At 58.9% G+C, this 12,711-nt stretch overlaps 1 protein-coding gene across 1 annotated transcript in view; it reads right to left on the reverse strand.

Annotated features, from left to right (window-relative positions):
* LOC140371294 (ethanolamine kinase 1-like) overlaps positions 1 to 10,261 on the reverse strand; it is a 94,208-nt gene extending 83,947 nt beyond the window's left edge. The window contains exons 1-2 of the mRNA XM_072458436.1: positions 9,762 to 10,261; positions 9,343 to 9,501 (exon numbers count right to left, since the gene is read on the reverse strand). Coding sequence (XP_072314537.1) covers positions 9,343 to 9,501; positions 9,762 to 10,261 — 659 coding nt within the window. The remainder of the gene's footprint in view (positions 1 to 9,342; positions 9,502 to 9,761) is intronic.
* Positions 10,262 to 12,711: the final 2,450 nt, after the last annotated feature.

The following is a 12,711-nucleotide window of genomic DNA, read 5'->3' on the forward strand; positions in this document are numbered from 1 at the left end:
TCAGTGCGTTCGCTGCGTTCGCTACGTTCTGTGCGTTCGCTGCGTTCAGTGCGTTCACTGCGTTTGCTGCGTTCGCTACGTTCAGTGCGTTCAGTGCGTTCACTGCGTTCAGTGCGTTCACTGCGTTCGCTGCGTTCGCTACGTTCAGTGCGTTCACTGCGTTCAGTGCGTTCACTGCGTTCAGTGCGTTCGCTACGTTCGCTGCGTTCGCTGCGTTCGCTGCGTTCAGTGCGTTCGCTGCGTTCGCTACGTTCAGTGCGTTCACTGCGTTCGCTACGTTCAGTGCGTTCGCTGCGTTCAGTGCGTTCGCTACGTTCAGTGCGTTCGCTGCGTTCAGTGCGTTCACTGCGTTCAGTGCGTTCGCTGCGTTCAGTGCGTTCACTGCGTTCAGTGCGTTCGCTGCGTTCAGTGCGTTCACAGCGTTCAGTGCGTTCGCTGCGTTCAGTTCGTTCGCTGCGTTCGCTGCGTTCGCTACGTTCAGTGCGTTCAGTGCGTTCACTGCGTTCAGTGCGTTCAGTGCGTTCAGTGCGTTCGCTGCGTTCAGTGCGTTCACTGCGTTCAGTTCGTTCGCTGCGTTCGCTACGTTCAGTGCGTTCAGTGCGTTCACTGCGTTCAGTGCGTTCAGTGCGTTCAGTGCGTTCGCTGCGTTCACTGCGTTCGCTGCGTTCGCTACGTTCAGTGCGTTCAGTGCGTTCAGTGCGTTCAGTGCGTTCGCTACGTTCAGTGCGTTCAGTGCGTTCAGTGCCTTCGCTGCGTTCACTGCGTTCGCTGCGTTCGCTACGTTCAGTGCGTTCAGTGCGTTCAGTGCGTTCAGTTCGTTCGCTGCGTTCACTGCGTTCGCTGCGTTCGCTACGTTCAGTGCGTTCAGTGCGTTCACTGCGTGCGTTCAGTGCGTTCACTGCGTTCAGTGCGTTCAGTGCGTTCAGTGCGTTCAGTGCGTTCACTGCGTTCAGTGCGTTCACTGCGTTCAGTGCGTTCGCTGCGTTCAGTGCGTTCGCTGCGTTCAGTGCGTTCGCTGCGTTCGCTACGTTCAGTGCGTTCACTGCGTTCAGTGCGTTCGATGCATTCAGTGCGTTCACTGCGTTCAGTGCGTTCGCTGCGTTCACTGCGTTCGCTGCGTTCACTGCGTTCAGTGCGTTCACTGCGTTCGCTGCGTTCGCTACGTTCAGTGCGTTCGCTGCGTTCAGTGCGTTCACTGCGTTCACTGCGTTCAGTGCGTTCACTGCGTTCAGTGCGTTCACTGCGTTCGCTGCGTTCGCTACGTTCAGTGCGTTCAGTGCGTTCACTGAGTTCAGTGCGTTCGCTGCGTTCGCTGCGTTCGCTACGTTCAGTGCGTTCAGTGCGTTCAGTGCGTTCACTGCGTTCAGTGCGTTCGCTGCGTTCAGTGCGTTCGCTGCGTTCGCTACGTTCAGTGCGTTCACTGCGTTCGCTACGTTCAGTGCGTTCGCTGCGTTCAGTGCGTTCGCTGCGTTCAGTGCGTTCACTGCGTTCAGTGCGTTCGCTGCGTTCAGTGCGTTCACTGCGTTCAGTGCGTTCGCTGCGTTCAGTTCGTTCGCTGCGTTCAGTGCGTTCACTGCGTTCGCTACGTTCAGTGCGTTCAGTGCGTTCACTGCGTTCAGTGCGTTCAGTGCGTTCAGTGCGTTCGCTGCGTTCAGTGCGTTCACTGCGTTCAGTTCGTTCGCTGCGTTCGCTACGTTCAGTGCGTTCAGTGCGTTCACTGCGTTCAGTGCGTTCAGTGCGTTCAGTGCGTTCGCTGCGTTCAGTGCGTTCACTGCGTTCGCTGCGTTCGCTACGTTCAGTGCGTTCAGTGCGTTCAGTGCGTTCAGTGCGTTCAGTGCGTTCACTGCGTTCAGTGCGTTCGCTGCGTTCACTGCGTTCGCTGCGTTCACTGCGTTCAGTGCGTTCACTGCGTTCGCTGCGTTCGCTGCGTTCACTGCGTTCAGTGCGTTCACTGCGTTCGCTGCGTTCAGTGCGTTCAGTGCGTTCAGTGCGTTCACTGCGTTCAGTGCGTTCAGTGCGTTCAGTGCGTTCGCTGCGTTCAGTGCGTTCACTGCGTTCGCTGCGTTCGCTACGTTCAGTGCGTTCAGTGCGTTCAGTGCGTTCAGTGCGTTCAGTGCGTTCACTGCGTTCAGTGCGTTCGCTGCGTTCACTGCGTTCAGTGCGTTCACTGCGTTCGCTGCGTTCGCTACGTTCTGTGCGTTCGCTGCGTTCGCTGCGTTCAGTGCGTTCACTGCGTTTGCTGCGTTCGCTACGTTCAGTGCGTTCAGTGCGTTCACTGCGTTCAGTGTGTTCACTGCGTTCGCTGCGTTCGCTACGTTCAGTGCGTTCACTGCGTTCAGTGCGTTCACTGCGTTCAGTGCGTTCGCTATGTTTGCTGCGTTCGCTGCGTTCGCTGCGTTCAGTGCGTTCGCTGCGTTCGCTACGTTCAGTGCGTTCACTGCGTTCGCTACGTTCAGTGCGTTCGCTGCGTTCAGTGCGTTCGCTACGTTCAGTGCGTTCGCTGCGTTCAGTGCGTTCACTGCGTTCAGTGCGTTCGCTGCGTTCAGTGCGTTCACTGCGTTCAGTGCGTTCGCTGCGTTCAGTGCGTTCACAGCGTTCAGTGAGTTCGCTGCGTTCAGTTCGTTCGCTGCGTTCAGTGCGTTCACTGCGTTCGCTGCGTTCGCTACGTTCAGTGCGTTCAGTGCGTTCACTGCGTTCAGTGCGTTCAGTGCGTTCAGTGCGTTCAGTGCGTTCGCTGCGTTCAGTGCGTTCACTGCGTTCAGTTCGTTCGCTGCGTTCGCTACGTTCAGTGCGTTCAGTGCGTTCCTTGCGTTCAGTGCGTTCAGTGCGTTCAGTGCGTTCGCTGCGTTCACTGCGTTCGCTGCGTTCGCTACGTTCAGTGCGTTCAGTGCGTTCAGTGCGTTCAGTGCGTTCGCTACGTTCAGTGCGTTCAGTGCGTTCAGTGCCTTCGCTGCGTTCACTGCGTTCGCTGCGTTCGCTACGTTCAGTGCGTTCAGTGCGTTCAGTGCGTTCAGTGCGTTCGCTGCGTTCACTGCGTTCGCTGCGTTCGCTACGTTCAGTGCGTTCAGTGCGTTCACTGCGTTCAGTGCGTTCAGTGCGTTCGCTGCGTTCGCTACGTTCAGTGCGTTCAGTGCGTTCACTGCGTGCGTTCAGTGCGTTCACTGCGTTCAGTGCGTTCACTGCGTTCAGTGCGTTCAGTGCGTTCACTGCGTTCAGTGCGTTCACTGCGTTCAGTGCGTTCAGTGCGTTCACTGCGTTCAGTGCGTTCAGTGCGTTCAGTGCGTTCGCTGCGTTCAGTGCGTTCGCTGCGTTCAGTGCGTTCGCTGCGTTCAGTGCGTTCACTGCGTTCAGTGCGTTCAGTGCGTTCAGTTCGTTCGCTGCGTTCAGTGCGTTCGCTGCGTTCAGTGCGTTCAGTGCGTTCGCTGCGTTCACTGCGTTCAGTGCGTTCAGTGCGTTCGCTACGTTCAGTGCGTTCAGTGCGTTCACTGCGTTCAGTGCGTTCGCTGCGTTCAGTGCGTTCACTGCGTTCGCTGCGTTCGCTACGTTCAGTGCGTTCAGTGCGTTCAGTGCGTTCAGTGCGTTCAGTGCGTTCACTGCGTTCAGTGCGTTCGCTGCGTTCGCTGCGTTCGCTGCGTTCACTGCGTTCAGTGCGTTCACTGCGTTCGCTGCGTTCGCTGCGTTCACTGCGTTCAGTGCGTTCACTGCGTTCGCTGCGTTCAGTGCGTTCAGTGCGTTCAGTGCGTTCACTGCGTTCAGTGCGTTCAGTGCGTTCAGTGCGTTCGCTGCGTTCAGTGCGTTCACTGCGTTCGCTGCGTTCGCTACGTTCAGTGCGTTCAGTGCGTTCAGTGCGTTCAGTGCGTTCAGTGCGTTCACTGCGTTCAGTGCGTTCGCTGCGTTCACTGCGTTCAGTGCGTTCACTGCGTTCGCTGCGTTCGCTACGTTCTGTGCGTTCGCTGCGTTCGCTGCGTTCAGTGCGTTCACTGCGTTTGCTGCGTTCGCTACGTTCAGTGCGTTCAGTGCGTTCGCTGCGTTCAGTGTGTTCACTGCGTTCGCTGCGTTCGCTACGTTCAGTGCGTTCACTGCGTTCAGTGCGTTCACTGCGTTCAGTGCGTTCGCTATGTTCGCTGCGTTCGCTGCGTTCGCTGCGTTCAGTGCGTTCGCTGCGTTCGCTACGTTCAGTGCGTTCACTGCGTTCAGTGCGTTCAGTGCGTTCAGTGCGTTCGCTGCGTTCAGTGCGTTCACTGCGTTCGCTGCGTTCGCTACGTTCAGTGCGTTCAGTGCGTTCAGTGCGTTCAGTGCGTTCAGTGCGTTCACTGCGTTCAGTGCGTTCGCTGCGTTCACTGCGTTCAGTGCGTTCACTGCGTTCGCTGCGTTCGCTACGTTCTGTGCGTTCGCTGCGTTCGCTGCGTTCAGTGCGTTCACTGCGTTTGCTGCGTTCGCTACGTTCAGTGCGTTCAGTGCGTTCACTGCGTTCAGTGTGTTCACTGCGTTCGCTGCGTTCGCTACGTTCAGTGCGTTCACTGCGTTCAGTGCGTTCACTGCGTTCAGTGCGTTCGCTATGTTCGCTGCGTTCGCTGCGTTCGCTGCGTTCAGTGCGTTCGCTGCGTTCGCTACGTTCAGTGCGTTCACTGCGTTCGCTACGTTCAGTGCGTTCGCTGCGTTCAGTGCGTTCGCTACGTTCAGTGCGTTCGCTGCGTTCAGTGCGTTCACTGCGTTCAGTGCGTTCGCTGCGTTCAGTGCGTTCACAGCGTTCAGTGCGTTCGCTGCGTTCAGTTCGTTCGCTGCGTTCAGTGCGTTCACTGCGTTCGCTGCGTTCGCTACGTTCAGTGCGTTCAGTGCGTTCACTGCGTTCAGTGCGTTCAGTGCGTTCGCTGCGTTCAGTGCGTTCACTGCGTTCAGTGCGTTCAGTGCGTTCAGTGCGTTCGCTGCGTTCAGTGCGTTCACTGCGTTCAGTTCGTTCGCTGCGTTCGCTACGTTCAGTGCGTTCAGTGCGTTCACTGCGTTCAGTGCGTTCAGTGCGTTCAGTGCGTTCGCTGCGTTCGCTACGTTCAGTGCGTTCAGTGCGTTCAGTGCGTTCAGTGCGTTCGCTACGTTCAGTGCGTTCAGTGCGTTCAGTGCCTTCGCTGCGTTCACTGCGTTCGCTGCGTTCGCTACGTTCAGTGCGTTCAGTAAGTTCAGTGCGTTCAGTGCGTTCGCTGCGTTCACTGCGTTCGCTGCGTTCGCTACGTTCAGTGCGTTCAGTGCGTTCACTGCGTTCAGTGCGTTCAGTGCGTTCGCTGCGTTCGCTACCTTCAGTGCGTTCAGTGCGTTCACTGCGTGCGTTCAGTGCGTTCACTGCGTTCAGTGCGTTCACTGCGTTCAGTGCGTTCAGTGCGTTCACTGCGTTCAGTGCGTTCACTGCGTTCAGTGCGTTCAGTGCGTTCAGTGCGTTCAGTGCGTTCGCTGCGTTCAGTGCGTTTGCTGCGTTCAGTGCGTTCACTGCGTTCAGTGCGTTCGCTGCGTTCAGTTCGTTCGCTGCGTTCAGTGCGTTCGCTGCGTTCAGTGCGTTCAGTGCGTTCGCTGCGTTCACTGCGTTCAGTGCGTTCAGTGCGTTCACTGCGTTCACTGCGTTCAGTGCGTTCACTGCGTTCAGTGCGTTCACTGCGTTCAGTGCGTTCAGTGCGTTCACTGCGTTCACTGCGTTCAGTGCGTTCACTGCGTTCAGTGCGTTCGCTGCGTTCAGTGCGTTCGCTGCGTTCGCTGCGTTCGCTACGTTCAGTGCGTTCAGTGCGTTCACTGCTTTCACTGCGTTCAGTGCGTTCACTGCGTTCAGTGCGTTCACTGCGTTCAGTGCGTTCACTGCGTTCACTGCGTTCAGTGCGTTCACTGCGTTCAGTGCGTTCAGTGCGTTCACTGCGTTCAGTGCGTTCAGTGCGTTCAGTGCGTTCGCTGCGTTCAGTGCGTTCGCTGCGTTCAGTGCGTTCGCTGCGTTCAGTGCGTTCACTGCGTTCAGTGCGTTCGCTGCGTTCAGTTCGTTCGCTGCGTTCAGTTCGTTCGCTGCGTTCAGTGCGTTCACTGCGTTCAGTGCGTTCAGTGCGTTCGCTGCGTTCACTGCGTTCAGTGCGTTCAGTGCGTTCAGTTCGTTCGCTGCGTTCAGTGCGTTCACTGCGTTCAGTGCGTTCAGTGCGTTCGCTGCGTTCACTGCGTTCAGTGCGTTCAGTGCGTTCACTGCGTTCAGTGCGTTCACTGCGTTCAGTGCGTTCACTGCGTTCAGTGCGTTCACTGCTTTCACTGCGTTCAGTGCGTTCAGTGCGTTCACTGCGTTCAGTGCGTTCACTGCGTTCACTGCGTTCAGTGTGTTCACTGCGTTCAGTGCGTTCGCTGCGTTCAGTGCGTTCACTGCGTTCGCTGCGTTCGCTGCGTTCGCTGCGTTCGCTACGTTCAGTGCGTTCAGTGCGTTCACTGCTTTCAGTGCGTTCAGTGCGTTCAGTGCGTTCACTGCGTTCACTGCGTTCACTGCGTTCACTGCGTTCAGTGCGTTCACTGCGTTCAGTGCGTTCAGTGCGTTCACTGCGTTCAGTGCGTTCAGTGCGTTCAGTGCGTTCGCTGCGTTCAGTGCGTTCACTGCGTTCAGTGCGTTCGCTGCGTTCAGTGCGTTCACTGCGTTCAGTGCGTTCGCTGCGTTCAGTTCGTTCAGTGCGTTCACTGCGTTCACTGCGTTCAGTGCGTTCACTGCGTTCAGTGCGTTCACTGCGTTCAGTGCGTTCGCTGCGTTCAGTGCGTTCGCTGCGTTCGCTACGTTCAGTGCGTTCAGTGCGTTCACTGCTTTCACTGCGTTCAGTGCGTTCACTGCGTTCAGTGCGTTCACTGCGTTCACTGCGTTCACTGCGTTCAGTGCGTTCACTGCGTTCAGTGCGTTCAGTGCGTTCACTGCGTTCAGTGCGTTCAGTGCGTTCAGTGCGTTCAGTGCGTTCGCTGCGTTCAGTGCGTTCGCTGCGTTCAGTGCGTTCGCTGCGTTCAGTGCGTTCACTGCGTTCAGTGCGTTCGCTGCGTTCAGTTCGTTCGCTGCGTTCAGTTCGTTCGCTGCGTTCAGTGCGTTCACTGCGTTCAGTGCGTTCAGTGCGTTCGCTGCGTTCACTGCGTTCAGTGCGTTCAGTGCGTTCACTGCGTTCACTGCGTTCAGTGCGTTCACTGCGTTCAGTGCGTTCACTGCGTTCAGTGCGTTCAGTGCGTTCACTGCGTTCAGTGCGTTCACTGCGTTCAGTGCGTTCAGTGCGTTCACTGCGTTCAGTGCGTTCGCTGCGTTCAGTGCGTTCACTGCGTTCGCTGCGTTCGCTGCGTTCGCTACGTTCAGTGCGTTCAGTGCGTTCACTGCTTTCACTGCGTTCAGTGCGTTCACTGCGTTCAGTGCGTTCAGTGCGTTCACTGCGTTCAGTGCGTTCACTGCGTTCAGTGCGTTCGCTGCGTTCAGTGCGTTCACTGCGTTCGCTGCGTTTGCTGCGTTCGCTACGTTCAGTGCGTTCAGTGCGTTCACTGCTTTCACTGCGTTCAGTGCGTTCACTGCGTTCACTGCGTTCAGTGCGTTCACTGCGTTCAGTGCGTTCACTGCGTTCACTGCGTTCAGTGCGTTCACTGCGTTCAGTGCGTTCACTGCGTTCAGTGCGTTCAGTGCGTTCACTGCGTTCAGTGCGTTCAGTGCGTTCAGTGCGTTCGCTGCGTTCAGTGCGTTCACTGCGTCCGCTGCGTTCGCTACGTTCAGTGCGTTCAGTGCGTTCACTGCTTTCAGTGCGTTCAGTGCGTTCAGTGCGTTCACTGCGTTCACTGCGTTCACTGCGTTCAGTGCGTTCACTGCGTTCAGTGCGTTCGCTGCGTTCAGTTCGTTCGCTGCGTTCAGTGCGTTCGCTGCGTTCAGTGCGTTCAGTGCGTTCAGTGCGTTCGCTGCGTTCACTGCGTTCAGTGCGTTCAGTGCGTTCACTGCGTTCACTGCGTTCAGTGCGTTCACTGCGTTCACTGCGTTCAGTGCGTTCAGTGCGTTCAGTGCGTTCAGTGCGTTCGCTGCGTTCAGTGCGTTCGCTGCGTTCAGTGCGTTCGCTGCGTTCAGTGCGTTCACTGCGTTCAGTGCGTTCGCTGCGTTCAGTTCGTTCGCTGCGTTCAGTTCGTTCGCTGCGTTCAGTGCGTTCACTGCGTTCAGTGCGTTCAGTGCGTTCGCTGCGTTCACTGCGTTCAGTGCGTTCAGTGCGTTCACTGCGTTCACTGCGTTCAGTGCGTTCACTGCGTTCAGTGCGTTCACTGCGTTCAGTGCGTTCAGTGCGTTCACTGCGTTCAGTGCGTTCACTGCGTTCAGTGCGTTCAGTGCGTTCACTGCGTTCAGTGCGTTCGCTGCGTTCAGTGCGTTCACTGCGTTCGCTGCGTTCGCTGCGTTCGCTACGTTCAGTGCGTTCAGTGCGTTCACTGCTTTCACTGCGTTCAGTGCGTTCACTGCGTTCAGTGCGTTCAGTGCGTTCACTGCGTTCAGTGCGTTCACTGCGTTCAGTGCGTTCGCTGCGTTCAGTGCGTTCACTGCGTTCGCTGCGTTCGCTGCGTTCGCTACGTTCAGTGCGTTCAGTGCGTTCACTGCTTTCACTGCGTTCAGTGCGTTCACTGCGTTCACTGCGTTCAGTGCGTTCACTGCGTTCAGTGCGTTCAGTGCGTTCACTGCGTTCAGTGCGTTCACTGCGTTCAGTGCGTTCAGTGCGTTCACTGCGTTCAGTGCGTTCAGTGCGTTCAGTGCGTTCGCTGCGTTCAGTGCGTTCACTGCGTCCGCTGCGTTCGCTACGTTCAGTGCGTTCAGTGCGTTCACTGCTTTCAGTGCGTTCAGTGCGTTCAGTGCGTTCACTGCGTTCACTGCGTTCACTGCGTTCAGTGCGTTCACTGCGTTCAGTGCGTTCGCTGCGTTCAGTTCGTTCGCTGCGTTCAGTGCGTTCGCTGCGTTCAGTGCGTTCAGTGCGTTCAGTGCGTTCGCTGCGTTCACTGCGTTCAGTGCGTTCAGTGCGTTCACTGCGTTCACTGCGTTCAGTGCGTTCACTGCGTTCAGTGCGTTCAGTGCGTTCACTGCGTTCAGTGCGTTCACTGCGTTCACTGCGTTCAGTGCGTTCACTGCGTTCAGTGCGTTCGCTACGTTCAGTGCGTTCAGTGCGTTCACTGCTTTCAGTGCGTTCAGTGCGTTCAGTGCGTTCACTGCGTTCAGTGCGTTCACTGCGTTCACTGCGTTCACTGCGTTCTGCACAGATCTGTGCAGTGCTCCGTCCGCTCAAGAACCAGCAACAAGAGGAACTCTACAGTTGGTGATGATGTAACACTGTGGAACCAACAGCTGTCACTCACCTGCTCTCTGATTGGCTGTGGCTCTCCTCGCTGCTCTCTGATTGGCTCGTTTGAATGAGGTTGAGGAAGTGCTCCATCTTCTTCCACAGAATGGGTTCTTCAGACTCAGAGTGTTGGATCTGAACCGAGTGAAGCTTCGCCACCTGAGCCGCGATCAACCTGACACAAGAGACCGGCTTTAGTCCTGGTCCTGTCATGGTCCCGGTCCCGGTCCCGGTCCCGGTCCCGGTCCCGGTCCCGGTCCTGGTCATGGTCCTGGTCCTGGTCCCGGTCCCGGTCCTGGTCCTGTCATGGTCCTGGTCCTGTCATGGTCCTGGTCCTGTCATGGTCCTGGTCCTGGTCCCGGTCCCGGTCCCGGTCCCGGTCCCGGTCCCGGTCCCGGTCCCGGTCCCGGTCCTGGTCCTGGTCCTGGTCCAGACCTGTATACGTGAGGCTGTGTGAGCAGGTCCTGGCTCAGTGGCGCCCCCTGCAGATACTCGTAGCTGATGCCGTTCCTGAAGCTGCAGTAGATCTTTGGCCCACAGCCTCTGGACTCCAGGAGCCGGACCATCTGGACCTCCCTGGACCGGTCCACCAGCAGGTCAGTGTTTCTGCCGAAGATTCGGACCAACACACTGTCCCAGTCCTGGTCTGGACTCTGGTCTGGACTCTGGTCTGGACTCTGGTCAGGACTCTGGTCAGGACTCTGGTCTGGACTCTGGTCTGGACTCTGGTCTGGACTCTGGTCTGGACTCTGGTCAGGACTCTGGTCTGGACTCTGGTCTGGACTCTGGTCTGGACTCTGGTCTGGACTCTGGTCTGGACTCTGGTCTGGACTCCAAAAACAGCCAATGAGGTGGTTCGTGATCCCGTCTGTAAAAGACTGAGATGTTTCATGAGCCTCAAACACAGACCAACAAATGTCAATCAAACACAACATATTAAATATAGCCGCAAGCGGCGATGATCGGCCCTCGCCACGCCGCAGGAGGGGGCGGGGCTAACACGCCGCAGGAGGGGGCGGGGCTAACACGCCCCAATTGTCCTTTTATCACATTTACAGCTGAATCTGTGACGCTTCTTCTCCACATTTTATGTTGAATTCTTAGAATAAAAATGTGGATCATTTTTAATGATCTGAAGACGAGTCTCAAGGTTCTGAGTCAGCGCGCTGAGCAGTGGGAGTCAGCGCCCTGAGCAGTGGGAGTCAGCGCCCTGAGCAGTGGGAGTCAGCGCGCTGAGCAGTGGGAGTCAGCGCCCTGAGCAGTGGGAGTCAGCGCGCTGAGCAGTGGGAGTCAGCGCGCTGAGCAGTGGGAGTCAGCGCGCTGAGCAGTGGGAGTCAGCGCGCTGAGCAGTGGGAGTCAGCGCCCTGAGCAGTGGGAGTCAGCGCCCTGAGCAGTGGGAGTCAGCGCCCTGAGCAGTGGGAGTCAGCGCGCTGAGCAGTGGGAGTCAGCGCCCTGAGCAGTGGGAGTCAGCGCGCTGAGCAGTGGGAGTCAGCGCGCTGAGCAGTGGGAGTCAGCGCCCTGAGCAGTGGGAGTCAGCGCCCTGAGCAGTGGGAGTCAGCGCGCTGAGCAGTGGGAGTCAGCGCCCTGAGCAGTGGGAGTCAGCGCGCTGAGCAGTGGGAGTCAGCGCCCTGAGCAGTGGGAGTCAGCGCGCTGAGCAGTGGGAGTCAGCGCCCTGAGCAGTGGGAGTCAGCGCCCTGAGCAGTGGGAGTCAGCGCCCTGAGCAGTGGGTGTCAGCGCCCTGAGCAGTGGGAGTCAGCGCCCTGAGCAGTGGGTGTCAGCGCGCTGAGCAGTGGGAGTCAGCGCCCTGAGCAGTGGGAGTCAGCGCCCTGAGTAGTGGGAGTCAGCGCCCTGAGCAGTGGGAGTCAGCGCCCTGAGCAGTGGGTGTCAGCGCGCTGAGCAGTGGGAGTCAGCGCCCTGAGCAGTGGGAGTCAGCGCCCTGAGCAGTGGGAGTCAGCACCCTGAGCAGTGGGAGTCAGCTCCCTGAGCAGTGGGAGTCAGCACCCTGAGCAGTGGGAGTCAGCGCCCTGAGCAGTGGGAGTCAGCGCGCTGAGCAGTGGGAGTCAGCGCCCTGAGCAGTGGGAGTCAGCGCGCTGAGCAGTGGGAGTCAGCGCGCTGAGCAGTGGGAGTCAGCGCGCTGAGCAGTGGGAGTCAGCGCCCTGAGCAGTGGGAGTCAGCGCCCTGAGTAGTGGGAGTCAGCGCCCTGAGCAGTGGGAGTCAGCACCCTGAGCAGTGGGAGTCAGCACCCTGAGCAGTGGGAGTCAGCGCCCTGAGCAGTGGGAGTCAGCACCCTGAGCAGTGGGAGTCAGCTCCCTGAGCAGTGGGAGTCAGCACCCTGAGCAGTGGGAGTCAGCGCCCTGAGCAGTGGGAGTCAGCGCGCTGAGCAGTGGGAGTCAGCGCCCTGAGCAGTGGGAGTCAGCGCGCTGAGCAGTGGGAGTCAGCGCGCTGAGCAGTGGGAGTCAGCGCGCTGAGCAGTGGGAGTCAGCGCCCTGAGCAGTGGGAGTCAGCACCCTGAGCAGTGGGAGTCAGCGCCCTGAGCAGTGGGAGTCAGCACCCTGAGCAGTGGGAGTCAGCACCCTGAGCAGTGGGAGTCAGCGCCCTGAGCAGTGGGAGTCAGCGCCCTGAGCAGTGGGAGTCAGCGCGCTGAGCAGTGGGAGTCAGCGCGCTGAGCAGTGGGAGTCAGCGCCCTGAGCAGTGGGAGTCAGCGCCCTGAGCAGTGGGAGTCAGCGCCCTGAGCAGTGGGAGTCAGCGCGCTGAGCAGTGGGAGTCATCGCGCTGAGCAGTGGGAGTCAGCGCCCTGAGCAGTGGGAGTCAGCGCGCTGAGCAGTGGGAGTCAGCGCGCTGAGCAGTGGGAGTCAGCGCCCTGAGCAGTGGGAGTCAGCGCGCTGAGCAGTGGGAGTCAGCGCGCTGAGCAGTGGGAGTCAGCGCCCTGAGCAGTGGGAGTCAGCGCCCTGAGCAGTGGGAGTCAGCACCCTGAGCAGTGGGAGTCAGCTCCCTGAGCAGTGGGAGTCAGCGCCCTGAGCAGTGGGAGTCAGCGCCCTGAGCAGTGGGAGTCAGCACCCTGAGCAGTGGGAGTCAGCGCCCTGAGCAGTGGGAGTCAGCACCCTGAGCAGTGGGAGTCAGCGCCCTGAGCAGTGGGAGTCAGCACCCTGAGCAGTGGGAGTCAGCGCCCTGAGCAGTGGGAGTCAGCGCCCTGAGCAGTGGGAGTCAGCGCCCTGAGCAGTGGGAGTCAGCGCGCTGAGCAGTGGGAGTCAGCGCGCTGAGCAGTGGGAGTCAGCGCGCTGAGCAGTGGGAGTCAGCGCCCTGAGCAGTGGGAGTCAGCGCCCTGAGCAGTGGGAGTCAGCGCCCTGAGCAGTGGGAGTCAGCGCCCTGAGCAGTGGGAGTCAGC

This window comes from Eucyclogobius newberryi, unplaced genomic scaffold, assembly GCF_026437365.1.
Source record: "Eucyclogobius newberryi isolate DKJ021-1_F unplaced genomic scaffold, fEucNew1.0.hap1 SCAF_213, whole genome shotgun sequence".
Lineage (NCBI taxonomy): Eukaryota > Metazoa > Chordata > Actinopteri > Gobiiformes > Gobiidae > Eucyclogobius > Eucyclogobius newberryi.